Here is a 19,979-nt window from a genome sequence, read left to right as displayed (position 1 = left end):
CCACAAAGCTCAGACTTGTGGTGTGCATTACTAGTTGAACTAGCAGCAGCTTCTCCCATCTGAATAGTGGTTTTCTCCAGCTTTCCCAGAGTGTACCATGGATGTCTTGGCTGCTTCTCTGATTATTGCTCTCCTTACCCGGCCTGTCGCTTCAGGCCGACGGCCAGATCCTGGTAGGTTCACAGTTGGACCACTTTGTGTTCTTCCATCTCAAACAATCCCAACCATTGCAGTTTCTGTTGAAATACTTTCATATGGAACTGTTACCCCGCCCCCAAATGCAACCCAATACCAAACTCGTTTCCATTTCTTCTACTTCAAGAACTCTTGTTTGTTTGGACTCCTCAGAGGCTACAGTCTTTACAATACTGACAGTATTGACTGCAGCCATTTTAGGTGCCGGTAACAAAGAGTATTCCGGACTGTTTATGTTTGAACACATTAGCTGAAGGCAAACAAAAGGCATCTTTTATCGTCGACAAACAGGCAAAACACGTGTTTTGTTGAATTTAGGAAAATATCTAATGGTCAGGGTTTATGACAGACTGAACACACCCATCCAGCAGTTTGTATAATCTTGTCAAAGGTAAATTACCTGGTCCTGACATACCTTTACATAAATGGCAGCTGCGGCAGTTTAAATATTCACATACACTTTGCCAAAATTATTACAAGTTTGTTTTAATTATATTGTACTGTGGGAAATTATCCCAGGAGTCCTTCAGATACAATTTTCAGGTCATTTGTTTACTCATAAATGTTTTTAGCATCCAACTGACCTAGCCTGTTGGTGTGAGAGCCACGGCACAGCCAAACAGTGTGATCTATGTTTTCTCATACTTCTTTGTAGTTCTGATTTTCTGTATGACTTCCTATGTTTTATTTCTCTGCTGACTACCTGATGCAGTGCCATGACGTGTGCTATAAATTCGTGGCTTTAACTAACAAAATCTCCCGGTGTTCTCACCCTGGAACACTCCTCCTCCTGCCCCTCCAGGTGCTCCAATTCCTTGCCCCACAGGACTCCCCCAGGCCCCAGGATCTTAGTAGAACATGTGGCCCCAGAGGAAGACAGGTATATCAGGCCTGCCCTCCCATCTGTCGTCTTCCTCCTACTTGCTTCTGCTCTCCTTTCCTGCTCAAACCTCCTTGACTTTTCCTTCTGGAAGCTTTTCCTGCTGCTTAGAGCTCAACTTTTAACATCTCCCAAAGCGTGTTGCCGGTGCTGTTTCTTTCCCCCTTTTTCTGTAAATACTTGGGCTTTAAACTTTTACGCTGTCGTGCCTGCTTCTCTCTGCTTGAACTCCTGCTGTCATTTCCAACACTACTTTGGCTTTAAAGGACTTTATTTGGTTCAACACTGTTATTAGATGAAAAAAAAAGAGTTTACATGATGTGCAGTTCTCTGTTATATTGCTTTCATAATCCCTCCCCCCTAAAAAAGTACAACATCAGTTTTAGGATTTACTTTTTTTTTTAATCTTCAGGCAATATTCAGCTCACATTTAAGGGGTGGCTTTTTTCCACACTCTTTTTCTTTGTCTTCTTTTTTTTTTTTTTGGTTGTCGAAACAGGGAGAGTATTAATTCATCCAGTCTAAACTGTCCGTGGGACAGCAGAAAAAGTCTAGAAGGTGACAGGTAAGATCATTCGTTCATTCATTCATTCATTCATTCATTCATTCATTCATTCATTCATTCATTCATTCATTCATTATTCTGTCAGTTTCCTCTCATTGTTGTTTCCACTTCATTGTTTCTGACTCTGAATATCGTTGCTGTTTGATCAGATCTGAAGGTATGCGTTGTGATATGTAGTATAAATGCCCATGCAGTGTGTGTTCAACGCCACACAGTAGAGTTTGAGCTGATCTGAGTTCTGTCACATTTGACAAATGTAGTTTTCACGTAATATTTAAATTTTACCGACACATTTCTTGCTTCTGAAATAAAAAGCGACATTCGGAGTTGCATCTTCAGTAAAATCCTCTAGATGTTAGCAAAATAAGGTCCTGTTGTTCTGTTTTGAATTACCGTTATGAGGTACCACTGCTGCATTGGAAAATTATTTACTTTAATGTCTGTAAAGTTATTTCTCAGCTCTCAACAGTCAAAATTACAGGAACATTTCTCTTATTTGTTGTTGTAGACTGTCTTTGTATCACAGCAGTACAAACAGTACAAACACTGGACCCACAGAGGAGTAAAACTTTCATCAATATTTTCCTGCGATACTATTTTGTTCTCTTTAGATAGTTTGATATTTTTTCTTTATCATTTGTTTTTTTTTTAATTTGCTGCCGACAGTCGAATTCAGCCCACCTCTATCCTGAGGGGCAGTAGAGGGAGAGGGGGCCCCCTGAGGCCCTTTGTACAGACTGTGCTGTCAGGTTCCTGTCCTAACTCGCCGCGACTGGACAGGTGCATGCTGTTGCCCGTGTTAATCCTTTCCCATCCCCTGTGTGTTTATGTCTCCATATTTTGAGTCAAGTAGCTTATGCCGTGTGCTGTTTTTAGGATGTGTGGCCTTTCTAGAATAATGCGTAGATTGTGCATAAAACGTACCCAGAAAATGTTCCTTTATTCTTTTTCCTGCTCTCTTAACTTTATCATTGACCTTTTGTGCAGATTTATACTAACTGGATGTAGTCATATCTCATCATTCCACCTGTTTTTTTTTTGTGTCTTTAATGCTTCTCATTAGAGCACACCCACACGGCAGCCCTTCTCCAACGATGATATCCAGTCGAAGGGGTCGGCAACTTCCACAGCTTCCTGCGAAGACCAGCAGCATAGAGCATGGTATGTTTTTAAGCCATAACCTGAAGCAAAGAATAAAAAGCTTGATGTGAACAAAAACCTTTGAACTATTTTATAGTCAGCATTTTCTATTGTTTTGTTCTGTCTTTCGCTGCCGGACTTAAAAGAAAGCGACTTATTTTAACAAATGAGAACTAAATGGCAGAGCACTGTAGATGCCTAAAACAGGCATTTAAAATGCTAAAAATGATGTTGCCTTCATCAAGGGATTTTTCTAATACTTTGACTTTAGAATAGGCTTTTTATCCAGTTTTGGGCACCATGTTTTAAACTACTGTTGCAGGGAAAAATGCAACGAAAATTAATTTTATAGTGAATTAAGTGGGTTATTATTTTTAAATTAGTATTTCATTTTATGATTAATAAGTCAAGTAGATTTGCAAAAGCTCAAATATACGTTTAACTGCAATCATCCATTGCACAGTTAGTGTAATCCAGTGCATTTTATGCTCCACCTAGTGTTAGGAAACTGATCTTGCAACACCAAGATGTTAGTAATTGTCTGACTAGATGCAAGCGTTTTTGAAGGTTTGATTTAGTTTTTAACCTCTTTAAATGGCTTTATCTGTCTTCTTGCTTGTACCAGCTCTAGCGGTGGATGAGCGAGCCCGACAGCTGCCAGTGAAAGTACATTCCTACCGGCCTTCAGCCTCCCAAGACTCTCAACCAGACCTCCAGACCAAGCGGGAGGTAAGCAACTCCAACTCTTCTTCCTAGAGGATTCAAATCAACTATCCAGGATGTAGGCTTTTGATCCTTAGTTTGGCATGAATTAGATGAACCCACCGGTGCTTTGTCCGCAGATGTACGCAGAGCAAAGGCGCAGCAGCGACAACATGTCGGCCAGATCATCTGACAGCGACATGAGCGATGTGTCGGCTCTCTCCCGTGCCAGCAGTGCCTCTCGCCTCAGTAGCACCAGTTATATGTCTATACAATCAGAGCGGCCCGGAGGACGGCTAAGGTCAGTCTGCTGGTGAACGCTCCGGTCACAACTGAACAATATTTTACCTTTGTAACTGCATGCTAATCACAGTTTTTTTTTTTCCTGCATGCTGCATGCTTCTGCTCTTCTGCATGCTCTGTCTCCTCGGGGGCCACACACCATCACACACAAACAATCTCACAAACTTGCCATACGGCGCAACTCAAAAACAAAACTTAGATCCAAGTCTTTAGAGGAGGACAAAAAGGACAGGAGGATCTCGTGGGAGGTGAACGGTGAGGGGGAGAAAAAGAGGGATGCAGGAAAGAGACGCTTCTCTCAGGAGTTGAAGCGCAGGAGACACACTGTAGCAGGAGACACGACGGAGTCCAGGTAACAATGATCCCCCACCTCCTCAATCCCTCCGTCCCTCCTGACCACAGCTTGCTGTTGCTCTAAGGGGAATTGTTTAAGCTTGCCTTAATTCAAATGTTTACACCATCTACTGAATTCAAAATTAGATTAATATCGGATGAAGTAAAATTAATTTGTCTGGCTTCACAAAGTCTGGCAAGAAGAACTCAATGTACAAACCTAAAAAAATTAACTAATCAACTAAAAAAAAGTATTTTAAACAATACATGAAACATAATAAAGTAATAATTTATTAATGTATTTTATGCATTCATTTTATGATTGCATTATCTTTTAAAATGTGTGTAAACCTGTGTAAAGCCTGGTTTACACAAGGTCCGCTCAGCCATATTCTGTCATTTTTGGCTACCACGCCCCTCCGCGCAGCCAAAGGTTTCCACTACTTGCACCTATGAAAAGTCCTAACTATGCGTACAGAAAAATTACGGATTGATATTACCAACGTCATTATCGATGACGGCAACAAGTCGCAGCAGCCCTGCGCAACTTCAAGATGTAGGTTTCCCAGCAAATCCAACACGTAGCCTTTTGCACAGGAGCATGAAAATTGCCATTCCCAGTTATCCGTTCGGAGACTGAAATATTAAGAAGACAGACAAAAACAAATACACAGCATTGTTTTAATTTTTGGATGTGCGTGCGGTGTGCAGACTTGAATCTGCAATCCGTCCTGCTAACCAAGCATGGCACCTTAGCAACAGAAAGCAGTGGTGTAGCCGTTTCCTGCAAAACACAGTGCCTGGATAGGCGTGCAGGGGGATTGTTGTTTTTTCCCCCGCAACTATTAAATGTTTAACATACAGAACAATAAGAATACAGAAATGGTATGTTAGCTCTGTTGGCGATAGAATGTGTGATTTGACTATGTTGTAGCTTGTTTTTGTTTATTGGGCAACTAAAATGAAGACATTCTCAGCTCAGACAGACCTGCGTGTTGTAAGACACTTCTGTGAGGCTGACAGTCACTGTGAAGGACCATAAGCATGTTTGTTTTAGATTCAATATTTACCTGCAGAACTGGTAGCTGGTAAGGCTGAAGTCAAGCATTATATTTAGAGTCACTGATTTTTGTATGAGCACAAACCACCACAGTCAGGACTCTTCTCTGTGTGGAGATTAATGGCACCCGTTGCTGGACTGGACTAATAAATTATCTGAACATAAACAAGGATTGAAACAAAACTAAACACAAGCAAGGCATGATTAGGCTTAGCTGACGTCAAGCTGATATTAAAAGAACTTTTCGAACTCAAACGCGCACACTCTCGCTGACCATAAGCAGGACACTGACAGGGACAAATGACCCAATCCCAGTAGTCCTCCATGGGCCAGGGGATGATGTAGTGCAGCTTATTAGCTGGCTAATACATCGAAGTCTGGTAAAGCGAAAGAAGGCGATCTAGTTCTTTACAGCCTAAGAGCAGAATCAGTCCAAACACTTCTATGGATATGCAGAACCTGTCACGCTTTAAAGAGTCAGACGTGAGATATGAGTCTTTTTTTTTTTTTTTTTTTCTGTTTGTCAGAAAACAAAAATACACAACGATCACAAGTGTGAAGGTTTACACCCTAACAGTTATTTTAATGTCCCTGCAGCAACAGGAGTTAAGGAGCAACTTTTTGCATTTGTTCTGTAGCTGCTGCTGAAAGACTTTTGTTGGTGATGTCGAGTACTAGTTTATCATCATACATGGCCGTTTACATGTAGATCAATGAGTTCAGTCTTTTATGTCCAGGCCACCTTCTTCCACTCTTGCTTAGTCATACTCCTATTAATATTTTTCACGAGTAAATCTGCTTTAAACATCCCTACAGCATCGTCCCTGACACTTTATCTGTGGTCTTTGGAGTTTGTGAAACCTTTAAAGAACTGCTGGATTTAACAAATTACACATTGGTGGATTGTATTCTAATAAGGTGTAATCTGAAGGCAATCAGCATATAAAATGCTGATTACAATACACACCACATTTTCAGGTTTTTTTTCTGCCATGCATCATTTTCCTTCACAGTTTTTTAACAACCATCTGCCGGTTTTCATATAAAATCCCAATTAAAAATCGAAGGGCATGCATACTCATGTACGGCAGTGTGGCGCCATCCATAACAGCTGACCAGATTTGAGGTGTTTTTCACCTCATCTGGTGACACTGAAGCTCTGCAGGCCTTAGCTCAGATTTCCTTCAAAGCAAGCTGGTAATGCTGTCATCTGCTTCAGGTCAGTTTGTCTGACTCAGTGGAATAGGAGACGGAAACAGAGGAGATACGACATTACACGAACACGCTGAACCGTCTGAATTCACTTTTATTGCTTTTTTTGCTTGTATAGTTGGCAATTTGAGTAATTTCATGTAATGAACTTAAAAAAATTAATTTATAGTTGAAAAACTTCAAGTTAAAGCATACAGTGGATTTCAAAAGTGTACACTCACTGGTTAAAATGTCTGAATTAGGATTTGATAAAATGAGGCCATAGAAAGTTTGAAAAACTTTTTTCCCCTACAAATCTTGTGACCCACTTTATACACAATTCAGCCTGAAAGAACAAACAGAAAAATAAATCTAGCTTGGCCAGTCCACATTAAAATTATATTCTCACAAAGTCTTTCTCTGGATGATTTGGATATATGTTTGATGAAAAATTTAAAGCCTCCTCATCTTTAGCTTACTTGCAGTTAACAAAAAGATTGGAGGAAACATTTACAGGTGCTTGGAACTATTAATAACTTCATCCACCGATATAAAAACGCATTACCGTCTGGAGAAGCAAAACCTCAATCTAGAATACAGCCAGCATTTGTTGGATTTTTCTGCAGTTCTTTCAGTGTTTCTCCCAGCCTCCCTGACGAGTTTCAGTCTCATAATCAGCCGTTTTTGAAAAAGGTTTTGAAGTAACACCAACCTGACCTTTTAAAAAGAGTGTGCCCTTCTGAGAGCCATGTAAGACACGCTTAACGAAACAAAAATCTTTGAAAGATTGAGCTGAACGTTATAAAGTCAGAAACTACAGGCATGTTTGCACTGAGAACTTATTTGTCCTTTTGTCCGTGTGTGTGTGTGTGTATGTGTGCAATCCTCCCTGCATGTCTTAGATCCCTCCTTGCATGCCTCCTGTGCCGTGGCTGCCCGGACCCCCTCCATCCTCAAGACCCGGATCCTCCCCTTTCATCCCACCCCTGCTCTGCCAGAAATTCTCTAACGCCGCTGCAGGGGGCAGCGGAGAGGCCTCAAACAACCCTCCCTCTTCCCTCCCTCTCTCCTGCTCCTCTGGACAATTGGACCATAGCTGTCATTGGACCACTGACACCAGAAGGTCTGAGTGAAAGGGGCAGTGTGGCTGGGCTGTCCTGCAGCACGCTCACGCCTTCCGAGCGGACCGACGTGCGCTGGCTCCTCCAAAACCCCAGGAGGCGCCATCGCTCACCTTGCTGCTGCTGTTTGTGTTTAGTGGCTTGTTTAAGAAGAATAAACTTACATTTATGATATCCTGGCCTTGGGGTTGATAAACAGCCTGTTCCAGTCCTACAAGAGCTATAATATCTAGTTGTGTCGATTAACACGGGAGACGTATCCTCTTGTTATTTGGCCCATGGAGAATAAACACAATTTTCTGCACTTACTTGCATTATTCTTCTTTGTTGTGTTGTCCCAAATGGTTTTGAATGTTATCCGAAACAATGTGTGACAACGTGTTCAAAAACAGATTCACCCAGCATCCTCTTCCTTACAGTCGGCAGATGCGCTCTTCGATGGGCCGCAACATGATGAAGAGCTCCAGCGTGAGCGGCGAGATCTACACGCAGGAGCGCACTGATGGCAGCCAATCAGACACAGCGCTGGGCACTGTGAGCGGTGGCGGCAAGAAGAGACGCTCCAGCATCAGCGCTCGCGTCGTAGCCATCGTCGGCAAACATCGCAGCCGCAGCACCTCACAGATAAGCGGCCCCGGTGAGTCGCACCCTTGACCCTGTCCAGATCTTAAATCACATTTCTAGAACATTATTATACTATGTAGTCTTCAGGTCTAATGATAATACACTTAAATTAAATCACCTGAACAGAAGAAATTTGGGGTCTCATTCATTGATAGGGAAATGAATAAGGATGGTGGGGGTTGAGCGAATATCCAAAATTTGTTGTCAGCAACTGATTCAGAAATCGAGGTGGAAAAACAGGCAAGTTTTCCATTGTCTTTTTAGCCCTCATTTTGTTTTGAATTTTTATTGGTTGACAAATGAGAATACCAGCTGCTGCATTTCTTTAGATTAATCTGAGTCCATTGTCACTGATTTCAGGATAGCAGCTCAGCAATGCAAACTTTCATTCACCAGTTTTGCCAAAATCTAATGTGAAAATCCCGTTTAACTGATTCTATTTATGGAACATAGCTGCTTAACAAAACCTTTAAAAGATTATATCTAACTTTTTTTCTCTTTATAGCGCACATTAAAATGTAGAAGGGCACTATATCACAAGAAACTTAATTATTTCCAAAAGATCAGTTCAGAATATCTGCTTCAATGTTATGTATTAGATCATTATGCATTATTTTAGCTATGTAGGAACTATAAGGAGCTTTTCTGTCATGAACAATAATTATTTTTATATTGGGACCAGAAGCATCACAAATCCATGTTATACAACTCTGCAATTAAGCAGTTTGCTAATATTTTAACAACAAACATTTATTAGTTGGCATTTTTCTATCTTCACCATGGTTTAGTAGTGATTTCACTGTTAGCACGCTTAGCATTGCTAACTGTTAACATCAGTCGCTGTGTTTACAGCCAATGTTCCAAAATCCAGCATGTTTTGTGACTGACAAAGGTGGAAAGCGCAAAAGATTAAAGTGAAGCAACTTTATTGTATAAAGTTTCCTGGTATCTGGTGAAGTCTAACTCCCTGCTGCTATAGCCTGAATGTCTACAAGCCTCTTATGTCTTGGTGCTTCCTCTGGCTTTCATGTTAAACACTTTTCTGATGCAGAAAAAAGCTAACCCTGAGTCTTCTTTACTCAGCAATAAGCTACAGAAAAATCTTTGTTTTTAAAAAGATCCAATTTCGTTTCATTATTATTTACACTAAACATTTCCATTCAGTCAACCTTATAGCAGTGTGATATTGAGTTTACTTCCCCACTGAAGAGTTTAAAACATTTTCACAGTGACATCACAAGTTCAGACTGATTTCAGCTCTATAACTTTATTGGAGACATTTAAAACATTCTAAATGCATTTCACATAGGAATAATCTTGAATATTTGTCTTGAGGAATTAAAATATATTCCAGTCCAGACCCAGAAAATCCAAGTGTTCTTTTCTTTTGGAAAAGACAAAAGCCTCCGCTGAGTTTAAATGTCCAGTATCCACTTCATCCACAGGGGGCATGCAGGGTGAAAGCCCAACACTGCCTTTCCCGTCTTTGGTGCTGGCATTAAAAGCTATTAGAAAGCTTTAGGCCTGGGGGGTGTCCTGCTCCTGCTTTATCTCTGCTGTAGAGCTGGCAGAGAGGAGTCAGAGACAGGACAGAGATCAACGCTGATTTGTGCAAGAAATACAAATTGTACAGATCATTTTGGATGACGGCAACCTGGGGTAAGGCAAGCCCTGAATTTATACCCTATTTTACTGGATTCATAAGGTTATGATGCATTCTGCTTTTCAATTAGGATTGCTGTGTCATTATTTTACACATTTAAGGAATGGTTGCGAGAGGGTGCTTGAGTCACTGAGAAGACATGTCTGAATGTGGACAGCAGTCGTAGGAGGGAGGCAGGACTATTGGACTAGGTTTTCCACCCAAATGTTTTTCTGTTTACTGCTAATCACAGAATATATGTGTGACTTTGGCCATGCCTCACACAGCTAGATTACAGATCCTGAGCTTTATCTTCCAGCTTTCTCATGATATTTGACTCTTCTTTGTCATGACTAATGAAACGTTTTGACATGTAGCTCATAGGATGAACCCACCGTACAGTCTAGTTTATATTTTTTGTATTTGATGTCAGTTCTTCCCTTGTGTAAATGAAACCACAGCAACAATCCTTCCCCTTAAACATGTTGCATGTTGGATGCATAATAAAGGGATTTTTGTTATAGAAGAACGCAAAGTAGTGCTTGAATACAAAGTTGAAGGAAAAAGATACAAAGTTTTCAAATAATAGAAATCTGGCATGTGAGGTGCTATATGCACTTAGTGCTTTGAGCTGATATTCTGCGGAATGACCTCCGGCTAACAGCTGCAAGTCTTCACATTCTTCCACACAACAGCCACACACGGATAGGCGAGTCGGTAGGCAGCTTGGGGTTAATTTCTTTGCACAAGGAGGCTAGCCTGCTAAGGCTCCTTATGCTCCAGCCTAAAACAGACCGGACCAATCACAGGAGGCGGGACTTTACAATGCATCACCCTCAGCAGCAGAATTACCCATAATGCAGCAGCGCTTTTCTGTAACCATAACAGTCAAGACACATACGGAAATTTTATTGCTTGGTGCCTTGAAAATCGAGAAAGTACATGTGAGTACAACATTTATCTTCCATTTATATATTTCAGACAAAAGCGACAAAAATCGTTCACTGGAAAGTTTGCTCGACACCAGGACACGTTTCACAGAAAACAAATAAAAAAAATAAAAAAAAACAGTGCGTCACTTGGAGTTGTTTTTTTGTTTTTTGCGTCACATCTGTAGTTATCTGACTGGTACCAACCTGATGACGCTGACCCTGAGCTCCACCAGCTCCTTACCAGAATGTCAGTCTGGTTGGCCAGGCTACAAGAAGTCATGGGGAAAGCTGGAATCAAACGCACAACCTTCCGATTGCCAGACAACTACAGGGGTTGTTTTTGCCCAGTGGGAAGCATAGTCTCAAGACTTTGATTGGGTCATTCTAACGCATAAACGTGCTCCAATCCAAAGCACTATTATGTGGCTCTAGCTGTATGTTTTAAGATTTTCCTGAAAACCTTAGTCTCACACGTGTTTCAGCCTCTAATTTATTATTTTGGGATTAGTTCTGTTTATCCTTACATCAACTTTCCTTCCCCCTGTAGAGCAAAGGCGTCCCCACAACACAATGCCACCACCACTATGTTTTACAATGGGAATGTTGGATTAAGGGTGTTGTACTGTAATAGTTTGCCACCACATATAGTATTTTGAACATAGACCAAAGGTTACATGTTTAGTCTTAACAGATCACCTCCTTCTTTCTCATGTTTGCTGAGTTCCCTACATGCCTTGTGGAAAACTGAAAAGAGAATGTCTTGCAGCATTCTTCATTCTGCTCAAAACGTAACTGTATTCATACTGAAAAGAAATTATACACCGGGGGAGTTATTTACAATTTAGGTGACTTCTGAACGCATTTGATTGCGCTGGATTTCATTAAGGGGCATCAGAATAATGGGAACTGAAAACATCACAGTTTTCAGATTTAAATTTTGTAAAAATTAAATTTTAAGCTATGTATCATTTTCCTTCTACTTCACAATTATTTGCTTCCTTGTGCTGATTTTTCACTTTTATTATATCAGTCGTAATAGAATAAATAAAAGTCTGAGGTTGTAACGTGGCAAAAAATATGTAAACATTCAAGATGTGTGAATACTACAAGACATAAAGGCATTTTGGTTTATTTTCTTTTGTTTAATAATTATGCTCACAAAAGTATGCAAAGATTACCTGGAGAAGAAATTACACAGAAAAACAAAGAATTTTAAAAGAGGTTTGCACAATGTTGCATTTCAGCCAGTACCCTCATGTTATATCATCATCATCATCATCATCAAACATGTTCTGTGGCATTGAAAAATAGTTTTGACTCAGAGTGACTTTGAAAAAAGAGATTTACCCTTGAATGCATGGATTGAAATGTTAATGGAATCGTTTTAATCAAAACCACAGACTTGGATCATTTTGGATCAGTCTCTGCCTGACCTCGGGAGCTTGTGTTTATCTGTTGTGTCAAACTTGAAGGCCGCAAACAGTTGAATTAAAAGTGTTGCACCTGCCTCTTGTCTCTTCTTTATTCTCCAGAAGGTAAAACTAAAAGGGAAAAAGGCGCCCCGATCCAGAGGAGCACAGAGACGGGCATGGCCGTGGAGCTCTCCAGGAACATGAGTCGGCAGCCCAGCAGGGAGTCTAACAACGGCAGCATGAACAGCTGCAACTCTGAGGGAAAGTCAGTGAACCATCAAACCATCTCTTTGCCACAAACCAATGAGCTTCACAGTGATCTACCTGAACTCCGTGATGAACAAGCGTGCTCTTGCTTGTGTTTTCTGTGTTAGTTTGATCTTCTCTGGGGTGAATCTGGGTGCCAGCAGCCAGTTCAGTGATTTCCTGGATGGACTTGGACCTGCGCAGCTGGTGGGAAGGCAAACACTGGCTACTCCTGCCATAGGTACTGACTTGTCCTACTGGCCTCCACTGCACTCTTTTCAATACTTTTTGGCCTCATCTCTGTGATTTTTTTTCTCTCCTCCCATCGTTTTGACTCATGTGTCTCTTGTCTACCAGTCTTTTCTTCCTTTCTCATAACCTTTTGTGTATTTTTGTCTGTATGCCATATCGCTTCACTCTTCTGATTTCTTCTCTTCTTAAGTATCATCCTCCTTTATCCTCTCTGATATCTTCTCATCTTGTCTCTTACTTCCCATCAGCTCATCCATTGTCCCCTCTGCTCCTCCCATTGTGCGTCTGAGCTCGCATCATTGCCTTTTTTTTTCATCGTCCCATTTCTTATCTTTTTTTACACTATTTTCTCCTCTTCACAAAGAGTCTGTTCTTAACTTTGCTCTTATTTTATGTCCTGTTGCCTCTCTATCTTCTGCTGCCTTGTGTGTATTTCCTCACCTGTTAAGCAGTTCTCATCTCATTTATTTTACTGTTAGATTTAAATTAGATTAGACATGTTTCACGTTTGTATTTTATTGAGCCTATTTAAATAAAAAAAATGTGCTCATCATTCATAAAAAAATCAGATGTTTTCTTTATTTAAAATGTATGCATTATATTCAGTGCAGATCTTCTTTCTAATTTATTTATTAATCCTTTGATCCATGTTTCCCTAAATATATTTTCCCATTTGGTTACTTTTTTAAGATGCATTATAGTTGCTGCTAATATTCTCTTGTGTTTATTTAGACATGTACACATGCTATTTCTCTGTCTAGTCATTGTCTACTTTAGGTGTTTCCTGTTGTCTTAACATGTCTTAGACCTTGTCTTAGATCTAAAACATTACAAGGGCAACCATCCTGTTTTATCTGTGTTTACAACATCACCCCTTCTCTCAGCTGTTTCGGCTCTTATCCAATTTTTATTCCCACCTTTACAACCTCTTTGTTAGTTTTTTTGTATCTATAAAGTTGTCAAAAGTCCCTCCTTTGTGTGGGGTTGGTGGTCTAGTGGTTGGAGCAGTGCCCTTGCACTCTCAGAAGGCTTCAAGTATCCGGATCAATCCCCACAGACTGCCACTGTGGGTCCTTGAGCAAGACCCTTAGCCCCAGACTGCTCCCTGGGTGCTGTGATAGCTGCCCCCTGCTCCCTGAGGGATGGGTTAAATGCAGAGGAGAAATTTCATTGGAACGCACAATTGAAATGACAAATAAAGATTTCTTCTTATCTGCTCATTTGAAATGGGGTTTGAATCCCAGTTGGAACAGGAATGGCATCAGGCATTAAAAATCTTGCTAAGTCTGTGTGTGAGTTGCAGTGCCTTGCCCCTGAATAAGGGAGCAGCCCAAAGGACTCAGTTTCTGTTGAAAAGTTGTAACCAAATACGCATAACTTATTTTTCTCACTGGCATTAAATCAGACTTATGTCCAATTCTTAGATCAACTGCGATGGACCAATATTTTCTGTTTTTAATTAATTTAATTCATTAATTTATTTATTTTTGGCCTTTTTATCTATCCGGTCACTGAGTCTGGTTTTTGCACTGCCTTGCTCACACACACGCCTTTTCACCTCTGCCCACAAATTGTCTATTGAACTGAGATCAGGGCTTCGTGATGCCCCCTCCAGAACATTGACTTTATTAAGTGCATTTGTGCCAAAGCTTTTATATCCTGTTTGACTTCTTAGGATGTTGCTTCAAGATTCCCATCAAATATTTTCTCATGACACCATCTATTATGCAAAGTACAGAAGTCCCCCTAAAAAGAATCCTTCCACCCCGTGTACTTTACAGTTGAGATGATGCCCTGCAGAGGCAACAATGATTACAACAGCTAAACACAAACCACAGGACATGTCTCTGAAATTGCAGGTCTTTGCCCCTAAGTGCATTTGCAAATGGTTTTTGGTCTGTTTTGTGTGTGTGTGTTGCTTTTGGAGTAATGACTCTTTCCTGGCTGAGTGGCTTTTCAGCCCATGCCAGTAGAAGACTCGTTTTACGGCGCATGACTCTCTTAGCAGTTTCACCAAGCATCTTATCAAGTTCTTTGGCTTTTGTTCTTGGGTTCCCACTAAAACATTTACAACCTGGACACAGAACCCCTCTCCTTAAAGCACAATATAATGGCTGGTGATTCTTGTGAAGTTTATACTTGAATATAACGGTTTGAAAGGATGAATGTGGCACCTTCAGGCGTTTGCGAATTGTATCCAAGAATATAAGCAGACTTGTGAAGGTCCTAATATCTTGGAGGATTTCTTTAGATTTTTCTATGATTTGGAGTTGTCTTAAAATACATCCACACAAGTGCCTCCATTTAACCAAAATGTTTTGAATTTACTTATCTAAAGCTTACATGCCAAGCCATGGCCTCATTGTCGGGGCTTGCCCAAACTCTTCAACAGAATTAGGTCATGTAAGCTCCTGAATTTGAAGAAAATAATTGTAAAAAAAAAAATGTCATCTAGTAAATAGAAATAATTATTGGAACACCAACTTTCCTAAAACAGTAAACATTTAGTCTGATTTAATGTCAAAGATTAAGAAAAATATTTTATTTTAATTGTAAATCAGCTACTTCAGGCTCATTCCCCAATATGGCTGTGTTTTATAAATGATGGCAAAAGGCGGTAGTGAGAAAATCACTTTTGCCTCATTAAATATTTGCTATCACCTTCAACATAAGGACATCAAATGTAATGGATAGTCTTTACCAAAATTATCTGAATGAAGGACTTCGACAAGCCTCTCGTCCTCTCATCATTTTAAACACCAGTTCTCTCTTTTTCCCAGGCGACATTCAGATTGGAATGATAGAGAAAAAAGGGCAGCTGGAGGTGGAGGTCATCAGAGCCCGAGGACTCGTGCAAAAGCCGGGATCCAAATCTCTACCCGGTAAGGACCATTTATACAGACCTGTTACCGTGCGGATGGTGAGTTCAGGGGGATTTGTATCTTAGTTCCTCATATAGGCAAAAAGGTTAAAATTCTGTCTTTCCTGATCAGAGCAACTTCGATGTGTCCCTAGCATAGGTTATGGCTAACGTTAAAAATACATTTTAGCATTAAAATCTAAAATTTTGTTTTCGCTCTTCCACTCTCCTAAAAGTCAGATCCATCCATCCACCTGTCTAATAACGGTCCTCTTGACAGATTCTTCCTGCAGCTCCTCTAAAGTTACCATGAGTATCTAAGTTGCTCCTCTGATTAATCCTCTCTTGCTGAGTCAGTCTGTTTAGGTGGACACCCATGTCTTGGTGCGTCTGATAATTTTTATTTTTAGATCATGGATTAGACATCGCTCTGTGAAGCATTCAAAGCTTGGGTTATTTTTTTTTAATAACCTAATCTTGCTTTAAAATGTAACCACAACTTTCGCCCTGAACTATAAGTTGTGTTTCTTGGTCTCCATGGTGCTGATTGTTTACTGATGTTTTCCAACAAACCTCTGAGGCCTTCACCGTTCAGCTGGGGCAACATTGAGCTTCAATTACGAACAGGACGACTATCTTTACTCTTTAGGCGACTTGTGAATGCAGTAGCTTGGACCGAATGCTGTTTAGGGTTATCAGCGTACAGAGAGCTGAATGCAAACACGTTCCACACTTTTCAGATTATCTTGTTTTTTTAAGCGGTTGAAAACGACGGATCATGTTTTTTCCGGTTCGTGTTTATGCACTTCTTTCAGTTGGTCTTTCACATTAAATCCCAGTAACATTGAAGGTCGTGTCGTGACAAAATGCGAACAAGTTGAAAATACATCTTGCAGAACACTGTAGGTGCACATAACTTCCACACTTCTCTCTCCTTCTTATTTATGACATTCATACCATATGGTCTGAACACAGACAACATTTCTCTATTTTTCTTTCTCCCTCCAATTAGACTAAAACCGGCTCTGCGAGACAATCTGCTGCATCTCACGACTTTGACTTAAATACTGTTTTATTGTTTTTCTTTTCTTTAGCTCCATATGTCAAAGTCTACCTACTGAATAATGGAGCATATGTAGCCAAAAAGAAAACCAAGATTGCACGGAAAACACTTGACCCGCTGTACCAGCAAGCGCTGCTGTTTGAGGAGAGCCCGCAGGGGAAAGTCTTACAGGTGAGCACCACATTTTATGTTTTTTTGCCCCATCATACAAGATACAGCTGCCTGGCTCAAAGTATATCTTCTCCCTCAGGTCATCGTCTGGGGAGACTATGGCCGAATGGACCATAAAAGCTTCATGGGAGTTGCACAGATCCTGCTGGATGAGCTAGACTTATCAAACACAGTCATTGGTTGGTACAAGCTGTTTCCCCCATCCTCCTTGGTCGATCCCACGCTGGCATCCCTTACACGGAGAGCTTCCCAATCATCTCTTGACAGCTCCCCGGGACCGCCTGGGGTTCGATCCTAGTGGACCAACAGCTCTACGCCGTCCCCCCCCTCGAGGGAAAGGAAACAATAACTTGAAAATGAAATGAACGAGAGGCACATACAATAAAAGGCAGCGACGCAGAACAACAACAACAACAATCAGAAATGGTTACAACAAGAAAGCTTTGTTGAAATCTGACAATCACTCCTCCGGCAGTTCTTTTTGTCTGTTGTAGGGAGCGTCATATTTCGGTGTTTCGTTTCCATTCAAAGTAAAGTCTCATAGTTTATCTCTTGTTCTCCAGTCGGAATATGACAGCTATGAGTGTCAGTAAATCAAAAAGAAACAGGGTGGTTTTTAACTGAATCAACCTAGCAAAGAAATGTATGTACGCATTGGAATGTATGGCCTCAAGAAAGAGGTAAAATCCCTTCGTTGACTGCAGGGGGCGCACTCCTTTCTGCAGTGGCCTCCTCCAGAAGCCCATCGGACTGCCGGTATTCCTGCCCCTAGTCAGGGTGCCGCCCTGCCCTCCCCCGCATGGGTGTTCAGTCTGGAAGCACAGGGCCTTCTTCTGGTGCCTAGATCACTGGTCCCTCTCTTTGTCAAAATAGTCTCTTTTCAACATGTTTACCATGGCTACTCTGAGGCCGTAGTCTTTTAAGAGTGAATTCTGTGGTGTTCCTTTTTTTTTTTCCTTTTGTTACTACAGGCACAACATGTTTTTTACAGTGTGCTAAATGCTCATGCCGTGTGGTCAGTCTGACAAGAGATTAAGAAAGGTCAGAAGTTTTAGTCTGCAACTCCTCTGGAGGGAGATTGGTCATAATAACGGATGTTCTCACCATTTTGGCGCTGCTCTTTCACTAAGTTCACCTGAAAATGTCCTGCAAGGAACAGCGGAGATCTTGCTGCGCACAGTGAGCCTCGTTTATCAAATACTGGGGTAGATTGGAGCACGGAAATGATTGAAGGAGAAGTTCGGTGTGTGATTTTTGCAAAACTCCAGAATACTTGACAATCCCATCAGACGCTGATAGTTCTGGTAGCTGGGGACCATCATCATTCACATACCACACTCTTATTTATTTAAAATTCCAGTAGTCTAACCCACAGGATGCGATCAAGATTAAAGAAAAATGCTCAAATTGTCTCAGATTTTAAAGTTACAGCCTCACAACAGAGGATTATTGTCAAGCTAAAAGATACAAAACAATCATAACTACTGTTCCCTACAGAAATTAGTCTCTGCAAATGTTGTTTTATCTATTGTTGTTTTGCAATCGTGCTTTTCAAGCCTAATTTTGAACAGTCACCTATTAGATGTGCTGAATGTGGTCAAATCTGTCTAACAGGCCTTTGGCCCTTATCAGTTCATCACACTGCATTAAACATAACAATCCAGTGCAATGTTGTATGGCACTGCACAGGTTAAAATATTTACTTTTTTATTCATTTAACTCTTTATTAGTGCCCCCCCCCCCCCCCCCCCCCCCCACAACAACAACAACAACAACAAACAAGTAGAGTAAAGGCGGAAATGATTTCACACACTTTCTTGGACAGGCATTGCAGAGTTCCTCCAGTTTTTCCAAACCAGACCAGTCTCTGCTTGGGATCCCCTAAAGTAGCACTCAACTGTAGCCCACGTCTTTGGTCTCCTGCAGAAAAGTCCAAGTGTCCAATAACTCCGGTGTGCAAACCATTTGCACTGCTATGACTTTGGAGCGTCACGTTTCGCTCCTTTACATGTAGTCCTAGATTATATTGTCTACTTCAGTGGTACGATTTTATGTAGCTATGATATACATATCACCTGAAATCTTGTAATGGTAAACATAATTGTGCACTGTTATAATCTAAGAATCCCTAAACGCAACTTGGTGGAACTCTGCAAGGGTCTTGAGAATATCCTACCCTTGCCTGCAGATTGATAGATCCTGAAAAGGTGTGTGGGAAAGGCCAGGCACCCATTGAGCCACTGAGGGAACATCTGATAAATTAGGACCAAAAGGTGGGAATGGCTAGCAGTTCAAATATCAACTCCTGCAAGCCTCTCATTTCCTGTTCAGTTTTACTTTTCCAACATTTTGTAAAACAGGATACAAAAATATGTTCTAACACAAGCATTACTTTACAGATGTTTCAGACTTACACATAGCACATCTGGTTGTTTTTCACAGGTATGAAATCAGACTGTGAGATTGATTTTATTTGCATTGTTCTTTTATCTTGTTGCACAGATAAAAATAGTTATTGAAAACTATTGGAAATATGTTTACCATTAAAGCAAGCGTCTGCAAACCTATCAATTTCAAAGAATTGGAAAAAATTCTGGTAGAGTCTCCCAAATTGTGTTTAACTGTTAACACATTTACCCAATAGTGAAGGAGAAACAACAAAAACAACCGACAGAGTGCAGGTTTTGGGACTTTAGCTGAATTTCCTTTATAACTTTTTCATTCAGGCTTAAAAGGATATTGTCAAATTGAGTTCATTTGTGTATCATACTCAGAGTTACTCACCTGTGAAGAAGAAACAACAAACATAAATCCAATCTTTTACTAATACGCATTTTATGTTTTAGATGTATTTATTTTGGATATATTTTCTACATGTTGAAGGTAAATAAATCAAATTAATTGGAGGTCTTGATAGTTAATGAGATTTCACAGCAATAAAGAAGAATCAACGAAAAAGCAAGAAATCAAAAACTGTTAACTTTATTGAATTTATTCCCAGGAAATTTACCAATTTTTAATTTTTACTTATTTAGTTTATTTTAGTTACATTTTTAAAAAACTGTTTTCTAGATATTAAAACAAAATTTACCAATTGAATTAAATTATGGATCCTGGACGTTTACTCACAAGACAAGTGAGAAAAATAAACAACCTAGGGGATGAAAATTGTTAATTTTATACAACTGACAAATCTTGAGCCACTAATTTTAGTTATCAACTAATTCTTAGATTTGAATGCCTGTGCAAATTCTTAGTGCAAACAGGCTTAAACAGGAGGCAACTGG

At 40.4% G+C, this 19,979-nt stretch overlaps 1 protein-coding gene across 21 annotated transcripts in view; it reads left to right on the top strand.

Annotated features, from left to right (window-relative positions):
* The window catches only part of rims1b (regulating synaptic membrane exocytosis 1b), a 99,370-nt gene extending 80,934 nt beyond the window's left edge, over positions 1-18,436 (top strand). For 10 of the 21 annotated variants that reach the window (XM_036137056.1, XM_021313057.2, XM_036137055.1 and 7 more), the window contains 13 exons: positions 998-1,075; positions 1,575-1,640; positions 2,307-2,420; positions 2,704-2,801; positions 3,406-3,509; positions 3,623-3,783; positions 3,985-4,137; positions 7,910-8,127; positions 12,221-12,365; positions 12,475-12,587; positions 15,379-15,480; positions 16,553-16,692; positions 16,772-18,436. In XM_036137056.1, coding sequence (XP_035992949.1) covers positions 998-1,075; positions 1,575-1,640; positions 2,307-2,420; positions 2,704-2,801; positions 3,406-3,509; positions 3,623-3,783; positions 3,985-4,137; positions 7,910-8,127; positions 12,221-12,365; positions 12,475-12,587; positions 15,379-15,480; positions 16,553-16,692; positions 16,772-16,990 — 1,711 coding nt within the window. In that variant the 3' untranslated portion in view covers positions 16,991-18,436. Of the gene's footprint in view, positions 1-997; positions 1,076-1,574; positions 1,641-2,306; positions 2,421-2,703; positions 2,802-3,405; positions 3,510-3,622; positions 3,784-3,984; positions 4,138-7,271; positions 7,795-7,909; positions 8,128-12,220; positions 12,366-12,474; positions 12,588-15,378; positions 15,481-16,552; positions 16,693-16,771 lie in introns of those variants that run through there. The other 11 variants (XM_036137072.1, XM_036137070.1, XM_036137067.1 and 8 more) reach the window with 7 other exon arrangements.
* Positions 18,437-19,979: the final 1,543 nt, after the last annotated feature.

The sequence above is a fragment of the Fundulus heteroclitus genome, chromosome 5 (genome assembly GCF_011125445.2).
Source record: "Fundulus heteroclitus isolate FHET01 chromosome 5, MU-UCD_Fhet_4.1, whole genome shotgun sequence".
Taxonomy (NCBI): domain Eukaryota; kingdom Metazoa; phylum Chordata; class Actinopteri; order Cyprinodontiformes; family Fundulidae; genus Fundulus; species Fundulus heteroclitus.
This window is presented reverse-complemented; position numbering and strand designations above follow the sequence as displayed.